At 41.4% G+C, this 19190-nt stretch overlaps 4 protein-coding genes and 2 long non-coding RNA genes across 7 annotated transcripts; 1 reads left to right on the forward strand and 5 right to left on the reverse strand.

Moving 5' to 3' along the window:
• Positions 1-20: 20 nt before the first annotated feature.
• On the reverse strand, positions 21-1854 carry LOC145707658 (uncharacterized). The gene is made up of 6 exons (XM_081785216.1): positions 1726-1854; positions 1413-1628; positions 1264-1366; positions 1094-1217; positions 793-1050; positions 21-743 (listed from the first exon to the last, which is right to left on the reverse strand). The coding sequence occupies exons 1-6, from the start codon at positions 1818-1820 to the stop codon at positions 580-582; spliced, it is 960 nt and encodes a 319-aa protein (XP_081641342.1). The 5' UTR covers positions 1821-1854; the 3' UTR covers positions 21-579.
• Positions 1855-1878: 24 nt separating this feature from the next.
• Positions 1879-5266, reverse strand: LOC145707809 (syndetin-like). Its single transcript, XM_081785385.1, is given in 9 exon segments — positions 1879-2146; positions 2188-2401; positions 2448-2668; positions 2853-3834; positions 3837-4533; positions 4576-4751; positions 4796-4969; positions 5016-5096; positions 5141-5266. Coding segments are annotated over 9 exon segments (2817 nt in total). The 5' UTR covers positions 5264-5266; the 3' UTR covers positions 1879-1997.
• A 620-nt stretch (positions 5267-5886) lies between these two features.
• On the reverse strand, positions 5887-12295 carry LOC145707651 (bromodomain-containing protein 2-like). Of its 2 annotated transcripts, none has more exons than XM_081785207.1 (17): positions 12083-12295; positions 11768-11944; positions 11312-11421; positions 11099-11261; positions 10813-11003; positions 10612-10766; positions 10320-10566; positions 9888-10251; positions 9708-9843; positions 9419-9663; positions 9228-9370; positions 9137-9185; positions 8823-8889; positions 8090-8782; positions 7948-8037; positions 7418-7553; positions 5887-6726 (listed from the first exon to the last, which is right to left on the reverse strand). In XM_081785207.1, exons 2-17 carry the CDS (start codon positions 11879-11881, stop codon positions 6723-6725), a joined length of 2907 nt encoding a protein of 968 aa, XP_081641333.1. In that variant the 5' UTR covers positions 11882-11944; positions 12083-12295; the 3' UTR covers positions 5887-6722. The 2 variants fall into 2 exon arrangements, with proteins under 2 accessions (XP_081641333.1, XP_081641334.1); XM_081785208.1 differs by having other exon boundaries at positions 8090-8773; positions 12083-12294.
• A 347-nt stretch (positions 12296-12642) lies between these two features.
• LOC145709765 (uncharacterized) lies at positions 12643-13354 on the reverse strand. The gene is made up of 3 exons (XR_014134939.1): positions 12972-13354; positions 12853-12926; positions 12643-12809 (listed from the first exon to the last, which is right to left on the reverse strand). It is a non-coding gene; the product is annotated as an uncharacterized LOC145709765 (long non-coding RNA).
• A 3082-nt stretch (positions 13355-16436) lies between these two features.
• On the forward strand, positions 16437-16916 carry LOC145710343 (uncharacterized). Its single transcript, XR_014135034.1, has 3 exons — positions 16437-16558; positions 16598-16729; positions 16772-16916. It is a non-coding gene; the product is annotated as an uncharacterized LOC145710343 (long non-coding RNA).
• Positions 16917-17166: 250 nt separating this feature from the next.
• LOC145710006 (phosphoinositide-interacting protein-like) lies at positions 17167-17685 on the reverse strand. Its single transcript, XM_081787686.1, has 3 exons — positions 17621-17685; positions 17442-17577; positions 17167-17270 (listed from the first exon to the last, which is right to left on the reverse strand). The coding sequence occupies exons 1-3, from the start codon at positions 17663-17665 to the stop codon at positions 17176-17178; spliced, it is 276 nt and encodes a 91-aa protein (XP_081643812.1). The 5' UTR covers positions 17666-17685; the 3' UTR covers positions 17167-17175.
• Positions 17686-19190: the final 1505 nt, after the last annotated feature.

Here is a 19190-nt window from a genome sequence, read left to right on the forward strand (position 1 = left end):
AGAATTTAAACACGAGAAAGTTAAAGATAAAACGCGTACTTTGATAGTTGATAGTAAAAACTGAAAAGTAATAACGAAATTGAATGATTGTTGAATTGAAAAAGGCAGGAATGTTAGCAAAAACGGAAGCGGAAGAGTCACAAGAAGATAAATAAGAAAATAACATGAATATTGCGAAGGGCATTGCTAACTGTTTATAAGATTCGTTTTATTAATTGAAGGAGCGGGGAAAAAATGAAGGATTGAGGCGATTTACAGTAAATTGACTTTTTAATGACAGTTCAGTACACAATCGAGTTCAGATTTAGATTCAGATTTTATTTTTTGAAGAAAGAAAAAGCGCGAATATATAGATAGAGAAAGCACCATTTCAATATTTTTATGCAAAGTGTATGTTTTCTTCATTTTGTTTTTTTTTAATTTCGAGGTCAATAATATTTACTCCTTTTGGTTTAAGGCTGGGTTAGTTCGGTAAATGTTACTTTGAATAGAAAGAGAGATTTTTGAAAGAGGAGCAGAGGAACGTGCTTTTGGCATTTTAAACGTTATTACAGTTATATTCTTTCCCTTTTTTCATAATTAACGTAGCCGAAAGGGCGAGATTCCTTTCACTGGCATTGGCTGATCTTTGTAAAAATCGATAAGAGCTGGAACACTGGAGAATTCTTTGACAGCGGTGGTATCTCCCTGGAGCTTCCAAAGGCCCATTGAAGGTTTTATGAGCAAATGAGTGAGTCCCAATTCTGAAAAAGAACGAACTGTGAAAATCTATTTTTTCAAAAAGAGACGCACCTTTAGTTTGAACAGACAGCGCGTAGCTCCCCTGCTCGGAAGACTTTCGAACAAGAAATGAGCCAGCAGGAGTGCCTTTTAAAGCTTCTTCTGCATGGATTCTTTGAAAATTTGGTTTGTACCAGAAGTGGTCGCTTTCAATCCCAGATCCATCACCATCCATTGATTGTGAGAAGCTTCTTGATATTCGTTTTGTAATCATTTCCTGGTCAGACTTCAGGCTCTTTTTGAGCTTTTCCCAATCCATCAACGACGAGTCTAAAATTCATCTTTTACCGAATGAGATTCTGAAGGAACTCACCTCCAGCGACGCTCGGAGAATAAGGAGCAAATGCATTTTGGTTGTATAACATTCGTTCTAGATCTGGAGGAGAGGTTGGGGGATGAGCACCAGTTGGTAAGGATGCACCTTTAGTCGAAGAAAGCTAAATAAATCGTTAAAATACGAAAAGATACAAGTAGATTATCTACTTCTAAATCACTTCGGCGGTAAAAATCAAAAGGGGCTTCTTCAAAGCCGGGAGTAGGAGTCGCGTGATCGAGCAACGCTTCATTTGTTCGTGAAAGATCGAGTCTAGTAAGATTTTACGTGAAAGAAGCTAAATTATAACCGGGATTACTTTGGAATGGATATCTTTGTCGGCCTCGGCGTCGGCGCGGCTAGCGTTGCAGACTTGTCGCCCAGCACCACTGAGGGTCGCGCTACGACGCTTGGCATGGGCTTCAAATCGGAATGGGCTCTTCGGTGCTGATTCACAAAAGCAGCGGAAGCAGCAGGAGCAGGACGGTAGGGAAAAACATCCCCAGCAGGTTTGGGGTTATTGTTGTTTCGATTGCTTGAATACAGAAATTAGTTCTCGCAAAGAAAAGTTCTCGTAAACAAGTCAAGTCTCAAAGTTTGAGACTCAAACGGTAAAGACATGGAGGACTTACTGTGTAGCAACACGGGAGAATTCAAACTCATCAGACACGGAGCTTCCTTTTTCGTCGGAGCCGCTATTGCCCAGCAATTTATCAATAATTCCCATGCTTTCTCAATTTGTCGAAAAGGACATTCTTTAAATTCAGGAATAAGAAAGATTGCCCATCAGATTTGAGAATAAGAAGATTTGAAGATTTAACAGGTCAGTAGTAAACACAATTAGAATAAGGAATGAAACACATTGCACAAAACGAGAAGAACAGTGTTTTGAATTAATATAGAATTATGATAGGCCAGTACGAGATGAGGTTTTGTTTCGTTCGATTATTTGTATCAGCCGAGCTCGATTTTTCTGCGAAAGACTTGCTCCAGATTGGCGGACGAGAGCTTGCAGGGTCTTGGCACCAAACATTTTATCACTCTCCACAAAGCCTAAAAGAGTATAATACTGAACAAGCTGGTCGTTTTCTTACTGTTTAGCTCATCTTCTGTCAAGTAAAACGCTCGTATAAAAGTTTCGGTGTACGTTCGGATCGCAGGAGGAGATTTGACTCCAGAAATTAGCTCCAATCTATGAAGGCATTGATGATAGTCGAAGTTCATCTGTGCACGCCCTTCTGCAGACATCTTGCTGATTTGGGAGTATCCTTCAACGAGGACAACGCCGATCGCTCGAGCTACTTCCACCTAGTTTATCATATTTTGCCATAGTACTTCTTAAAAGTGTAATTACCCATATTATTTCGTATAACTGACTGGAGATACGAAGATTGCGACCTATTCTTTGAATAGTTCGTTTTATTTTTTCCATTTGGCGAGCAAGACGATCCACATATTTGCTAGAAACATCGGAAATTGTCGATGTATCCCATTTCGTTGCGGCGATATCACTGAAGATTTCGCTCGTTTCCAATACATCGTTGCAGAAAGGAGACAACGTCATCGTTGTGATCTCTAAAGAGAAACTTCATCGTCATAGAATCGCTATTTTATGACTGACCAGAAACATTTTAAATCGTTAGTGTTTAAATGTCCTCAATAAAGTAATGATTCACCAATGAGAAGTAAATAGGGCCGAGTAGCTACGAACTAGGGTGAGCGGGGGATCGAACTAATAGGGTGTGCCTCTGTAGCTAACCTTGCGGAACGGCTTTGATGCTGTTCGTATAGAAACGCGTGAGTATCATCATTCTGTTTTCAGGAATATACGACTCCAAGTGGCTTTTCAACTTGGTGAACTCTTTCGCTAAGTTACGAACTGACTCGACGGCGACGATTCTGTTTCCAAGGCCCCAGAAGTTCTCGGCAGAGAAGTCAACGTTCCCACTATCGCCGCCGATCATCTGCAAGAAGTTGCCCTCTGTCATTCCAAGAACGCCAGTTTTGAATCGCTCCCGGTTGGTGAAGAATCTGTGGACGCTCCAGAGGTAGACTTCGTAAAGAACAGTGATTCCCTGGATCACTTGTACACCAACGGGGTGGAGTACATCAGCCATCTGAATGTATTGCCCGCAGAGGCGAAGGACAGTCATCGCTGTATTCGTCATTGTAATTGAAAAGTTTCCATTTTTCGATGTTTCCATAACTGGCCTATCGTCTTCATCTTCTATGACAACATCGGCGAGGAGATCTGGATCTTCATCTTCTTCATCTGAGCAAACGTCCAAATCTTCATCATCATGAGCGTTTTCGATGCCCTTGGCGATGGATTCTCTGTCAAACGGGTCGTTTCTTGAGCAAAGATACTTTTTAGAGCTGCTTGATCCAGTCCCGGAGCCGGTTTTGGAACGTCCTTTGGAGATCCGTTTTTTCAGAAATTCAAATTCTTTGAGTTGCGTAAACTCGAAGTTCTGCCGCAGGGGGCATGGCTCCCACGATTCTTGAGTGAGGAAGAGTAGGAGTTCCTCGACCTTGCGATTGTGAAACTCGGTGAAAAACATTGATGCAGACTCTTTTAGCGAGTCCTGAAGAGCATTAGAGTCACTTTGGCAGAATTCATATCCGACTTCCGTCAATCGCTTAACGATGGTGAGTATGTGAAGAAGAGTGGTATAATCTGTGTTTGACAAATTGTTAACGCGTATGAGAGTGCAGCAATTCTTCTGCACCAGTTCCCAAATCGCACTTTTCCGCTGCGAGAGCTTTGAAAAGGCGAGATCGCGCACTGCAGTGTCCGCCTTTCTGTAATAGCTCTGGATGGAGGTGTAAGAGGAGAGAATTTGCCAGACGATGCTGGCGAAGAGGGTGAGTGTATTGCACAGATCTGAGGGGTTTGAATTCGCTCGGCGAGGTGAGGATTTGGCTGGGCGTCCTCGCTACTGTTTGCGATTATCATCTCTTGGCCGGTGATTTTGTTGAAGCAGTTTTGCAGACTATCTTTAGTGAAGTGATTGATTTTGTCCATTATCAATCCGGGCGGGATTTTCAGCAGCTCATAAGCTTCCACTAGGGAGGTAAAACGAATCTCGTCAAAGTTCGAAATCAAGGAGCACAAAATAGTGTCCAAACTAGCGATGGCAGTTTCGGAAGTGTTCGTGAAGCGCGTCGAGAGCTTGAAACAACACGGAAACTGCTTGTACGATTCAGCTATGTCGCGACAGTTGAGCATCAACTTGATCGCTTGGGTGAAGTCGGAGGTGCGTAGGAAATCGTTGAGCGTCGCTTCTAGCTGGATCAGAGTCTTGATACCGTACAAGATCTCTCGAGCTGCGCGCGCGTTCTTTAGACTTTTTTGCTTTGAAACTATGAGCAACGGGGAACGGCTCTTATTCTTCATCGCGGAGACTTTTTTCCGCGTCTCGTACGCGTGCATCATCGCTCTAGAAACGGGTAAACAGGAGGAAGTGAAGAGGATAATTTACGATTTGAGGAGATTGTTGATGTTGTCAATTTCTGACTGGTGCTGGACATAGGCTTTCTCGTTCTTTTGGATTGTTTGATTCAAAGTGTTGGTGATCGATTTGAGCTGGTTCTTCATTATCTGGATTCGCTCAAATGAGACTTTTTCGTCCTCTCCTTCGAACTCTCGCAGCAATTTCTAAAGAAAGATAGGCAAGAAAACCCTACCAATTGAAAAGTTACCAATTTGATTTCATGCTCGCTCAGTTCGAAGATCTCGTTGTCGAGAGAAGCAATGACAGCGGCGTCTGTTCTCGCTCGATACGTCAGATTCACATTTTCAATTACTTGCTCGATCTCCTCTGTAGGCGCTTTGATCAGAGTAGGAGCGGGTTTTTCTTTTTCCTCAAACGGATTCTAAATTATTCGTAGCGTGTCTTTTTTTGAACTCTTAACAATCTACCGAAATCACATTATTGAGGTTGTCATCGAGGCTTGGGATGACAATATCGACTTCCTCATCGTCTTCCTCGTCCTCGTCTACCTAAAATAGAATTGCTCGATACTGTTCTCGGAATCCTGTCTTGCCTCTCTGAACGGATTGTTTTCGTCAAGAGAGTCTTGAGTAGCAGCAGAATCGTTGAATGGGTTTCCTGCTCTGTCGTCCTCATCTTCTCCGAAAGGGTTTCCCGGAGGAGCGGGCCCGCTCATCTTGCATCTTAACAACCTGCTTTCAATTTTCGTGACTCGTTTGAATTTCATCAAATTCGGGTCATTATTTTTTCATTTAGAGTAAAAACAGTATTCAATTTCAACAAATTTCAATATTTCATAATTACAGCAGTAGTAAAAATCGTAATAATCGATGGTTTAAAAATCGAGTATTAGAAATTAGAAAAAATCTGACTTTTTTAAATAATTTGAAGGGTTTTTTTAAACACGATAACAAATGCCCGGGCTATTAACTTGTTTCATACTTGTTTATTTTTCGATAAGTTGTTCTCACAAAAACAAAAACTGCGAAAAGAGAGTGATTCCAAGAAAAAAAGGTTGAATTCAATTAGTCTAAATTGGTAAAGTTGTATTGACAGGGGGTTTTAGAATAAAGAAAAAAATAGAGAGCAGTGCTGAATAGAAAGAGAAAGTCTCGGAAACTCATATTTTCGAGAATTTTTATTTGTAATAATTGAATTTATATTTGATATTTACAAAGGTGGAAATTTGTGGCTATTGGAAATAATCTAAATATATATATATGTATATTTAAAAGAAGGTCTGGAGGATCGGGATCAAATTAGTCAGAATCGTAGTGTCGATTCTGACAATTGACAATATCAATGTTCTTATCTGTTGGTATTTTTTGCCAAAAATGGAAACAGGGGTCGATAAGTTCTTCAACGACAATAAATAATAAAAGAAATAAAGAAAAAAACGTGTCTTCTTTAAACACTATCAACAAAAGAAGGTCAATGAACTTTACTTGTTGCAACCTTCGGTTGAAGCTGGTTAACTCGAAACTGGTACTGTAAAGGCAATGTAAGCTGATGTTGACGATGTTTTTTTTATAAAAAAAATACAGAATGCGATTTTGAAATTTTAAGGCATTGGTTATGTCTCAGACTATATCTTCTTTTTTTTGTTTTGTTTTTCATACCCTTTGACTCGTATTTTTGGCAAAGCGGTTCTTCTCAAATTAATGAGCAAAGGGTACGCTGGAAGAAATAGTAGTAGTTTGTTTCAATATGTAAATGATCAAAATACAAATTGAGTAAAAATAGTAGTAATAGAGTTGAGTGCGAAAGTTTTTTGTTTCAATGAATGATATGATAAGAATAATAAATGATAATGGAACTTATAGATGGAGTGGAGATACTTTGCTCAGACTTTTTCACTTTTTCGTGTGTAAAAAGATGTTTTGGACAAAATTGGACATTGGAAACCGGAAATCATTTTGGAAAAATTCAAATTTTGAATTTCCTTTTTAAATTTGAGAAGAGTAAATCTCAACAAACAGGCGATGCAAATATTTTAGTTGTAATTTTCAACGAAGTAAAAATGTAAATTCTTATTAACAAGTCTTATCTGTAGGCAGAGAATCGAAGCGTAAAGTTGTGGCAAGATATGTGAATTGTAAAAACTGGTATAAGAGCTGAGAGCGGCGGAGCCAACGTTATCTTTTTCCACGTCAACAAAATAGTATTAACCTGTTACTGCTGCTGAATGCCTTTTCAAACGCCTCATCACTTACAATGGCACTTTTAAAAGCAAGAACAAAAAAATACTCCGAATTAACATTTGATTCTACGTATTATTCTTAGACTTCGAAATACTTAGGGAAGTCCCACAAATTCCTATATCCCGCTCGAAGACAAACTTGATAAAAGTCGAAGCTCCAATTTGGCGAGATGAGATAAGAGTGCTGCTATGTTAAATCCGTAAGAAAGTGGACCAAACTTCATTTTCACATTGCCAAGGCTCTTAGAAAAATCTGAGAACAGAAAGAACTATCCACTGAAGTCAAACCTTCGAATTTTTAGTTGGGCGTTTCTAGTTCCTGCTTGGCCAGAACAAAAAAATAGTGCCGAATGTAAGTAAAAGTTTACAACGGTCTTGATATCTGCAAACTCGAGTAAAGAATAGTAAGTCAAATTGATGAGGTATATTTGGAAGTCATAACAGCCTAGTCAGTCAAAAAAATATATTAACCTAAAGTAAAATGCAACTTTTTCTTTTATCAAACAACAGTTTGATGCATTTTTTCGCATTTTTACGGCTGCAAAGGAAATATCGGTAAATTCCATCTTTGCAGAATATAATAAATGAACTTATTAGATATCCGTTCATTCAATTATTGAAGACGTTTGCCTGTATCCATTTACGTTCTCTTCGAACTCGCTCATGAGATCTCCCGCGTCGTTTAGGTCAAAGATTGGCTTGGCCTTGTGCCTGCTTCGTTTAGCGGCCTCGCGAGCCTCGTGTCTCTTACGTTTTTGTTCTTCATCTTCAAATAGAACGTTATGTAACCGGATTTCGGTATGAATCTGTTTGAACACCCATCTATCAACGAAAAGATGAATACGGAAATTTGACGGTGAGGATGAAGTGTACACCAATGTGGGCCAAATGGACTGGATTGCCAGCATTAGTTGCCCACCCTGGTGCTATCGAGCATGATTTTTGTTGTTTGTTTGTTTTTTACAAAAAAATTCAACGACGACGGTTGAATTTTCAAGCGATGGGTGAATAGCTGCCAAGCGATGCGGGGTAGTAGTGTGGTAGTGTAAATGATAGATTTATTAGATAGAAACATAGAATAAATTAAATGATTTCTTGTTATTCTGATTCTGCTTTCTTGCATCTTTAATCGTTAGCGGAGTCAGAGCTCAAGGTCTTACCATCTTCCTCCGGTAATCCAAGAATGGGACCCTTTGGTGGCACATGGCTTTGAATTGATGGCTCGCCAAGGATAGCTGAGAGGACATTATCTGAAAATGGTTTTGGCGTTTGAGTCCTTGTTTATTTCTTGATTTTTCCTACCAGTTGGCGGCGGAGAACTTTTGGCATCAGGAACATCCTTTTTGAGAATCTCTTCTCGCCTCCTTTTCTGGTCGGCCAGGAGTTTGAACTCGTTCAATGTTCGGTTGTCATCAGACACGCTTAGTTTCTTTTCTGGGCTGGGGTCTGTTGGACTGCCGAAACTCCATGCGCTGCCTTTTCTTTCTGGCGTTGATCCTTTGACAGGCCGCGACGATCCTTTTTCCGTCGTGTTGTTGTTGATCGGCTTTGCGAATGTAGGCTGCGAGGAGGAGCCACCGTTTGTCGCGTCGCTCGAGATCTGTTGCTCTTTCGGCGACTTGGCAATTTCGGACTTGATTGTCGGAGGCAGAACGGATGCTGCTTCATCATCTTCGCTCAATCGAGCATCAGCATCAAGAGGCGTCGACTCCTTTAGCGAGACACTCGCCTCGGGTCTCTTTGCGTGCCCATTCTGCTGCGCCGTGGATTCCGCAGTACTGGGCGGAGTTAGACGCTCGACTTTTGGTTCAACGACTTCCGTCTTTGGCGACTTCTTTCGCTCAGCCTCGTTGATTGGCGAGAGACTGGGGCCTTTTGGCTTCTGCGTCGTTTCTTCTTGCTCAGTTTCCGTCTCAGAGTCACTGGAATCGGATCCGGACTCGCTTGAACTGGAATCGGAAGAACTCGAGGACGACTGAACCGAATCTACGGAATCTTGTTACTGTTATAATACAAGACGTCATTGATATCTTACTGTCGAGATTTCGTTTGTTGTTTGCTCTCGGCTTGATTCCAAGTTCCTTGTCGAGCTGGGCAACTTGCTTTTGCAAGGTTCTAGCATTGTAAATTTTAAGGGGCTGGATGACAAGCTGAATTGTCTTCCAAGCATAATGACAACCTTATATTTTGATTAAAAATAAACCTCAAACCCTAACTTCGTTAGACCATTTTTTCATGAAAGTTAAAAGCTTTCTTTAGTTTCTACGGTTGCCGCGATTCGAAATTTATAAATAATTTTTCACAAATTTTTTCATCAAATTTCTTAAATTAGCTAAGCTAGAGCCTTTCCTGCTGATTTCTGATGATTTTTTCTTCCAAGTCTTTAGCAAGTTGCCGACTAAAGTTGCATAAGACAATAATCAGAGAAAAGAAAAACTACCTCTTGGAAGGGCGGGAATCACGTGACTCACGAAGAACTCGTTTGACAAACGATTCTAGAGCACGGAGAGTAACAGGTCTTAGCGTTTCGAAATCAATTTCAATTTCGTCGGGTTTGGTATCCTTCAGATTCGGCTCGTGCTTCTATTTAGCGCAAGAATCATTAGTTACTTTGCACTGACAGTAGCAAACCTGGATGATGGTGACAACTTTGCGCAGTTTTTCTTTGGGCAAGCGGTTTATATTTAGTGATAGTTTTCGTTTTTCGTCGTATGTCATCTTCTCCTTCTCTTCTGGATTCTCGGGCTCGACAGTCTCCTCTTTAATCGCTTTCGACGAGGAAGCAGCTTCCGGGACTCGATGCTGGAGCTTCGTCGCCTTCTTGGCACTTGGATTTCGCTGCTTGGGGATTACTGGTTGAGGAGGTTGCTCTAGGACTAAGAGGACAATAAGTACTAAAACTAGGAGAGAATATGCTCACCTCTCGGAGGATTCTTTGTCTGTTCCCGATGCAGGAGCTCTGCTTCCGTGGGCTTGCGGACTCTACCACTCCTCGACGTTTCATCCCTCCTTACTTGCTTGTTGTGTTTTCTTTGGTGCGATATCAGCAGTTTTTGCTGAATAAAAAGGTTGGCTAAGAGTCGTCTATTGGCCTCAAAACCTGTCTTTCGGTCAAATCCGCAACTTCATTGAGAATTTCCGTCAATCGTTCGCTAATGTAATCGAGTTCCTCGTCCATCTCCTCCTCCGACGTTGGCTTTGGTCGTTTCCCTGATTTAGTCGAGTGGCCGGAGCGCTCGCTCGCTGCGTTAGAATTTTCGTTTTCATCATCGAAAACTTCTTCTTCCTCCTCTTCTTCTTCTTCGCCTTCCTCGTCTTCCTCTTCGTTGTCGCCCTCAGAGCCGGATTCTCCTCCGTCCGATTCTGCTTCGGACTTGACTTCCGTCTGGCCCTTTTCTTCTCGTGCAGCCTGCTCGATTTCCTCCTCTTCTTGGTCTTCTATAGTTTTCAAATAAATGCCCCACCTATAAAATGAGCATGAATGATGAAGACAATTCTACTGTCGCATTCTCGTGGAGAGAAGGCCGCTTACTTTTTGTGAAACACATTGTCAAGCTTTTTGGCACATTTGACGACGGCATTTTGCGGCGGATTGTAGCGATAGCAGTTGTGAAACATCAGTTCCATGTCCTTTTCGACTTCCGCGGGAGTGTTGTACTTGCCGTCGATCAATTTCTGCCGTATCGTGCCCATGTCCATCGGTTCGGTGATGATTTTTGGGTAGTCCGGGAGTTTCAGTTTTTTATAATCTACGGGTTCATAGAACAGATATGCTATACCTAAACAAAGAGGTTAGCAAAGAAGACGAAAGGGTGGGAAGTTACTTTGATGCTCCGGTGCAAAAAGCGCATCGATGACACCCTTTGCGCCGGAGATCCATCTTCTCCTCTTCTTTGGCTTCTTATTGTCCGGCTCGGAGCAAAGTGAACCATCAGTGTCGACAGGAGTGCCACTGGGTCTCTTCACGCCGCGGCGTTTGCTAAATTGAAAATATGAGAAATACCAGCACCCAGTATCTTTCGTACTTGGCGGCCTGGAAGTTTTCCCGAGCGTTGCTGCTCGAGCTACTCGAGCCAAGCCTAGAAGTGATTGCTTCGTCAGAGTTCTGAGTCGCGTTGTTCTTTTCCGCGGGCTCCTTCCTCGCCGCCGGTGGACGCTGCTTCTTTCCCGGCCCCTTAGACTTTTTCGTCGACTTGGGTGGGTGCGGCGGTTCGGCCTGAAACACACTGTAAGACGCGGAAACCAGGAAAAGATTTTCGAAATTTCAAGTATTTTCAAAGAAGCTTTATTTTCGTGAATAGCGCCAAGTACCTCCAATTCGCTTCTAAGCGTCGGATCAGAGTTCATCTTCTTGACCAGATCCTTGAATGCCGACTCGACCGCCTGACACATCAAGGTCACATCGTCCGTCGGCTTGTTATAAAGATAGCAGTTGGAAAACATGACTTCGAAGTCGGATAGCGCCTCCGCTCCACTAGAAAAGACCATTTTTAGCCCAGAGTAGGGAAAAGAAGGATTGCTTACGAGTTGTACTGATAAGTGTCGAACTTTTTCCTGATCGTCGACAAGTCCATGGGCTTTTTAACGACGTCATAATAGTCCGGAAGGGAGAGCTTGACTGGATCAACGGGTTTCTGAGAGAGTTTTTATTTTTCGCCAATAACAGTCGCTTTTTTAATTTAATTAACTGGAGATTCTATTTATTTTTCTAAAAAATGGTTTAAAAATCCATGAATGGCTATCATTTTGACTGATTACTGAATTTGACGTTCATCCATATATAACTGTATAAAAAAATTTTCACGAGTCTGCGTAAGACGAAATGAACATTTTCAATTTAATGAAAATGAAGATTTACGAAAATGACTTTCAAGAGATTTTGAGTGACACTGTATTCCGATTATTTTAATTAACGACGATTATTATTATCGGACTGCTGAGGAAGATTTGAGGATTATGAGTTTTGTGTTTTGTCTGCACCTGGAATGGCCATGCATGCTGGTGCTTCTGCACTTTCACCAGTATTTCTTTTCGGATAAAATCGAGTTGATTCGTCCAGCGCGGCCTGTTCCCATTCGCAGCCTCGGTGCTCATTGTCCAGAGTTAGGGAAAATGATTTTTTAGAGGGACATCACAAACTGGCGATCATTCGACGATCTGAACCGCGAATCTTATCTTTTCGTTATTTCGCTATTTCTATTGTAAATAAACTAAGACATGAAAAATCGTGATTTTCATCTTTTGCAAATTTTTAATAGCAGAGAAAGTTGTAAGTAACAAGACAAAAGAATATACCTTTTTATGGTATTTTCCCCCCACGCGGGCCTAAGTCCTCGAAAAATGAAAAAAATGCGGACTTCTCTTTCTTTCTTTTTTTACTTGAATGTGGGATTCAGGGAAATTTATTATGCTGAATTAACGAAATTGAAAATTGGTGAAATTGAAGCTACGGTTTTTGGGGTTGCAGCAGCGCGGATATTAAAGTTTTTCTTTCGTAAGACACTTTTTTGCGCGCTTTGAATAATACCGCAGTTGTCAATGGGACGCGTGTTGTGTGGAAACGAGATCCTGCGGCCAATCGCGTCGCGACGTCGACGCAACGCGCAATCGCCAATGATTTCCTCCGCCCACGCTTGGCAAATGGGTAGTAAACCGCCACTACAGCCATAAGGGGGCATCTTTGGCGTCGATGATCTTTTTGAAATGAAGCTCAAAACAGGAAATTCAGCATATCTGGGTTCCAAGTACAATTCTCTCCTTTACTAATTAATTTTATTAATAAAGTTCAATAATAAAGAGGTTGATTGACTTGAAATTGAAAGGAATGGGCATTTTGAGCAGTTTCAGTAGTTTATTCGATGGCTAGTGCAGTTACTGAGCAGGGAGATGTTGAAAGAACATGTTTCCAATTTATTCCTCTTGATGCTGGATGATTCAAAGTCGCTCAGCAGCAGCGGAGGTGACTTGGCGCTCGTTCTGGGTCATGACGCAGATCTGGCAGAAGAAGGAAGCGAGAAAGTCGCTAAAAAGGTTTATTGATTGGATGAGTTTGTGAAGATTATTACCAGAATTGATCCTTCGGAATGTTGAATTTCTTCTTGATCTCTCCTCGTTGTCGCCAGACCATCCAGGTTGGCAGCTTGGGAAGAAATTTGAACTCAAATCATGATAGAAATAAGCTCACCATTAGAAAGAAGAGTCCAGCGAGCTTGATGCCGATTCCAGTGGCAACAAGTTCTGCTGGTGGCTTGAAAGTTCCGGTTTCAATAGCGGTCTTGATACCTCCCCATGCCATTTCGATGGTTCCAGCACAGCAGAGTGCACCGCCTACAAACTGACTGCAAGGATGACACAACGCGTGGCACTTGGCTTTCCTGTGTTGAAAAAGAAATCACTGAATAACTTGTATGGGGAATTTCTAACACTATCCTTCGCCGGGATGGAGATAATTCTGTGTGGTGTAGACAGACCAGGCCGGGTTGACGATAGCACAGATGCAGATTCCGCAGGCAGGGAGGCTGTCGACGCAAGAGAATAATCCATGCTTGAAGTCGTTTTTGTGCACAGAAGCCTTTGAACAGGTCAGCTTTCTAATTGCAGAACAATCTCTCTAGTTTCGTAGAAAATTCTAAAACATGATTTTGTGCATGTGAGAACCTATCCTGAAGGAAAGAGGCGGGCTGCTGGGTGACGATGCCAGTCAATGTGCAGGGTTGAACCAGAGGAACCGTGTCATCTGCTGGTGCAGAAGGATCGGAGAGAGTTCAAAATCACCGTCTTTCCGTTCAAAATGCGAATGTAAAAAGGAACTTGCCAAATAGCAGTTGTTTACTCTAACATACCCCCCCCCCTAAATTTCCGCGCAATTCGTGGTATTTCGCCCAAGTTTACGTTTCCTAACTTTTCCGAAACCCCCGAAATTTACGCTTCCTCGCGTTTCCCCGCGTTTCCAAATTTCTTCTCCTAACTTTTCCGCGTGCGCCCAAATTTACTCGCGACCCGCTGAAATGCGCGTCAACGCTTATGATTAATTAACGGGCGCGTTATGCAATCATAGCGCCAAATTAAACCAAGGGATTTTAGTCTTTTTCAGGTACTTGAGGCGCTAGAATTGGAAATTTTTCGTGGCTTGGACACATAAAAATCGTACCATTCGAGTAACTTAAAATATTGAGGTCAGGATTTTCAAAATGCAATGCTCCGCAGAAGTCGTTTTCATCTATCGCACTAGCATAATGTTTTATCAAATATTTATAAACTTCACTGTAACAATAAACAATAATTTTATCAAAGATAACATAAGATAGGGCTGCCCTATACGGGAATCTGGCTTTTTATAAAAGATCATCCTTTATTTGCCCGGAGCGAGCAAAACAAGACTTTTGCGCACTCAGAAAGTTAACCGGCGAAGCTAATCAGCGCCGCGAGCGTAAATTAGGGCGCACGCAGAAAAGTTAGGAGAGGAAATTTTGAGGCGCGCGGAAAAGTTCTGCGGCGTAAATTTGGGGGTTTTTGAACAAATCAGGAAGAGTAAATTACGGAAAATGTACCGAGGAATGCGCGAAAATTTGGGGGTGGGGTATGTTAGAAAATGAAAGAAAGTACGGTGATTTTGGACTCTGGCGCGGTATTCTGAGGATACATTGGCGGATCGTCCCGGCTGGTGAAATTGGTGTAAGCCATTTTGAAGTTCTCTCTCACTTCACAAGGCTGGGCAACTTGAAAACCCTCCACTTAATCTTTGGGGAACTAGCCAGCCCTGGTCTCTGAAAAATGGTCCACAAAAAACTATAGTTTACATATGTTTTCTTCTATTTTCGGAGAGTGTGATGCAACCTGATGAGCGAATAGGCTTTTATACCGACGATGAGTCGAGTTTTCGTTCCGGGCGGCGCTCGTGGGACAAATTCGTGTGTGGGATTATCACTGATAAAATTCTTCGATGGAATCATCATGAAATCCACTGTGCCGCAATGAAAACTCAACTGGCAATTGCTCGTCTCGATTTAAGTGAAACGTAAATTGTTTAGTTGTTTATTCACAGAAATGGTTGGATATTTTCTTGATGGAGTTCGTGTCGATGGCAGTCAGCGGGTTGAGTTGGTACTGTAGTTTTGAAATTGTTCTAGTGCTCCGGGAAGGGCCTCGTCGAGCAACTACAGTGGCAAGAGTCAAGTACTCTCAGCTGCATTTCTACCCAGCGTCTGGCGGAGATAAGCCTGAAAAGACAAGTAACACGCCCGAGGCTACGACCCTACTTATCCCACCGTAAATTTGAGCGTTTCCCCTGTCCGCAGACATACTTGAACTGAGCAATAATGCACGAGTCCTTAAAGTGACGTCTTACCTTAGAACATTAACAGTTCGAGTTTTCGCGGGGCGACAGGTCGATGAAACAGAAGAAAGAATTCCACAGCTTGCGGCGCTGTTCTGGCTGCATTTTCCCGCTGCGAGGTAGCGCGGGTATGATAACGGACCAAGATCAACCCAATGGTACTCGACCTCGCATGATAGCTGCTGTGCTCTAGTTTAAGAATTATTCGACTTTTTATGAAAGTCTGAAGAAGCACTTATAATTAAAGATTTTTGAAAGAAAGAATTTTTGAACTATTTTCCTTTTGCAACCATTTTTGAACCTTCGCTTTCGCTTTTTTGCTAACCTAAAAATAGGGATTGGCTGAATTCGACCAACTAACCTTAAGTTACCTTGAGAGCCGACAGATCGAACGAGTCCTGGTAGTCGCGAGACGAGCTTCGTCGCCGCGGGAGTTTATCATTTCCGTCGACAGATAGGAAGGGCCCAAAGTGATGTTGATTCGGTAGAGGGTTGACAGCGAGCTTAGCAGATGCTATTTACAGCGCATATGGGGTGCCAATTTACGTAAAAACTATTTATACCTTTGTCGCCACCTCGCTATTTACATTTGCTCTTTTCTGGGGTTATTAATTATAATCAACACTTTATTGAAAAATTCTAGCTGTGAGGATTAATAATCCCTAGGCTCAAGAAAGAAGGAGTCGGAGAAGTGACCCAAGTCGGAATATCTTTTTGAGAAGTTACAAGAAGCGTTTCAGAAGCAGGAGAGTAACTTTTCATCGGATCATAATTTGTTTATTTCAAAACGTTAGTTCTTGAATGAAATATTTTCCGCATCCATCTACTAAGCTGCGAGAAAAGATAAGGCCTGGTCTTCTTCAAGTCAACAACGAGCTCTCTACAAATCGTCAGAAATCACTCTTCCTTGTCTTTTTTCTTTACCTTTTCCGGGTTGCTGAGCTGCTCTCTATAAGAAAAAATGAAACGAAGCAGATGAATACCAGCATACTGATATGCACGGAGATTGCGAGCTTGCAGCAGAAGCAAGATTTGGGCTCACACGAGAACTCACACGTAGACGCAGGGGCGCTAGACACTTCAGAAATCAGCACTGAGACAGTAATTAACTCGTTCTTCAATAAATTTCCATCAGGACAATCAATCTGTTACAAATTAGCAAGAAAAAATGCAATAAAAAAATCAGCCAAATTGAACCTGTCTTCTAGAGTCCAGACAGAGCTCGAGTAATCGGGACAAAGTTGTATTTTTTTCTAGATATGCTTTTTTGGGAATAAGATTTTTCATTCTCCGATCACTTGCGAAAGAGATTTCCAGTTCGAGAACTTTTTCAAATTGATTATCAAATTTCGAGATCAAAAAATGGACAAGCAGTCGCAACCAGTAGATGCCGAAATCAACGCTCAAATGGCGAGTTACGAAGAAAAAATCCAAAGGTTAGGAGACTGAAAATTTTAAATTCCATCTTTTCTTAGGATGCAGCATCTCAGCATCCGTTTGATTAATGATCCCACGAATGAGAGTTTGCAAGAACTCGGAGGAGCTATATGGAGACTCTGGAAAGCCAACACCGAGATGAACCGAGCAATCGAAGCGGGACTTCCAAAGTATCTTCCAACTTTTAACCACTAACGTAAAACTTTCTTTAGCAACGCTTCGTCTGCAAAAGTAAACACTGATGAAGAAAAGCTACAGTCGAAGAAGAGGTAAAGAAGGAAAGAAGCCGCTAGAACCCTGGTGCATTGCTCTGCCCCTCTGCTCATTTCTTGTCATAACTGAATAATATTGAGAGTAATAAAAACCCTTTTTTTCAGCAAAGAAATAATGAGTTAAATTTTATTCAAATTTCATAAAACAGGAAATAAGAAGCTCAGTCGTTTGATTTTCGAAATCTAAGCCCAAGAATTGTGGATTTAGGGTTTGTTCTGTTTTTAATCATGCTGTCGAAGGCACTCTTGATGGGAGGGTTGTTGAAATTACAGAAGTTCAAGTGTCTAAATCCGTTTTTGAAGAGGTTGAAAAATCCACAAGGCCGTACTTTTTTTATAAATTATTAGATACCGTATCTATTTTGACTCTTTTGCTGCTGCATTTTCTTCTTTAACTTAGTTTTGATAATCGGAATCCATACCATCGCGCAAATAAATACTAAAATTGTTTACAGTTGGTAATGGTTAATTCAAAAAGATGAAAGTGTAGCCGAAAAACTTCGAAATCTTCAAAAATCCAGGCATTTTTTGGCGAGAAGGAATGAAGAACCTTCCTTAGAAAATCCCATTTCCGCCTGTTTAGGATCATTTTTTCGTGATAGCAACTTACCTAAAAGACCAACTGCTAAGCAAATTGGACCAGCCATCATGATATTTTTCCTCGTCTCTCTATTTAAAAAGTAGAGCACAGAAAACGCGATTCCGAGCGCAATAATTCCTATTCCAACCGCAAGCAGCCCCATTGCCTGAATGAGTTATCAGCGGAAAAGCAAGAGCGCTAGAACTCACCTTCCTGAAGTAGTGCCTTCTCTCTAGTTCAAGCGATCGTGCCATCTTGCCGTTGCCGTTTTTCGTCTTCGTCTGAAATGTTTCGGTCATTTTTTTGCGTGTTTTATCGGCGAAGTGACCGAGTAAAGAATAATTATTTTGCTCTTGCAATTCGTCTTAGCAGGCTATTGTTTTTTCGCTGGTAAAAAGTGTCACCTCCTTTCAATTTTTAATGAAAATCTTTAACACTGTTTATCGCCCTCTGATAAATTCTGGTAGAAGCGGTCTTGCATTCTCAATCATCTCGCAACTGTCAAATGTCTATTTTGAGTTAAAAGAGTCATGCTATTATTATCGACTTTTGCGTGTACGATTTATTCCCTCAAAAACACAGTCTTCAAAGTCGTTTTCTTTCAATTTATGAAAATCTTTGAAACTAATCATGAATTAAAGTACATTTAATCACTTATCTTTCGCATTCAATTCTCTCCTGTAGTTTTGGTGTAAAATTACTGATCTCAAAAATAAATAAAAAAATGAAATAAACGATTTAAAATTTCTTCAGAAATTAATTTTTACCGTGACAATGCCGAGCTGCGAGTGAATCTGCGGCAGCGAGTCTAAATCTGGCATTTTCAAAGCATTCGAGTTCTCCTCTATGTCTTCATACCGAACTCGGTCTGTCTCTGTTCCTTCTATTATCATGCCGTTTCCTGCATTTTTCATCCCGGGCAAGATTTTCTGCCGCCGGGCTCACGTGAACCGCAGTTAAGTTCTGTATTTTTTTGCTCTCTTTTCGAAAATCACAATTTAGCGATGATCAACTAGCGGGTGTTTAATTCGCCCTGGGTCCGAAAGGCCCGCAATTTTCACACTAATGAGGCAGCTAAAAAGCAAAATTCTCTGTATTTTCTCTGTCAAGGGACAATGTGAGCCCGCATCTGATGACTGGCCGCTGCCTCTTGTGCCTAAACCCGTCAGGGTTGAATATTAAACGAGATTACGCTAATGCGGACGACCAGCAGAGAGAAAAGAGAACTTCTACGCCATAACTTCGCTGTAAAAGTAAATTTTCCCTTTGTCAGAAAAAATCACAATTTTTGAAACTTGCTCGAGTAATTAAAAATTTAGTTATATTGAAAAAGGATGAAGGAGCTTCCAAACGAAAAAAGCTGTCCAAAAGAATCAATTCTAGCTCTTTTCTCTCCATGTCGACCGCAAAAGACAGTAAATCCTTCTGTATTTACATTATATACCGTTGTATGAGCTCGAGATCGCAAAGAAACCAAATCACTTTTGAAGGTTATTTTTCAAGGTTCAGTTATGAATTCTGACAGAAATTTAACCGTAGCCTGACATGATAATCGTGCATGTCGAGATTCGACAGGACTTTTTTCTGGCTCTGGTATTCCGAGCGCGCTTGAAAGATTTCATATCTAAAATCATCATTTTCAAAATTTGAGAAAAATATAGAAAAACTAGAGACCGTTCTTTCTCCTCGGCCCGGATTATATCCATCCGAGATTGAAACTCCTGGTGGTCATGCTCTGCCTTGAGATGCTTTTTCGCTGGGTTCTTGTCTTTCCCGACG

Source organism: Oikopleura dioica, chromosome XSR (assembly GCF_907165135.1).
Source record: "Oikopleura dioica chromosome XSR, OKI2018_I68_1.0, whole genome shotgun sequence".
NCBI lineage: Eukaryota > Metazoa > Chordata > Appendicularia > Copelata > Oikopleuridae > Oikopleura > Oikopleura dioica.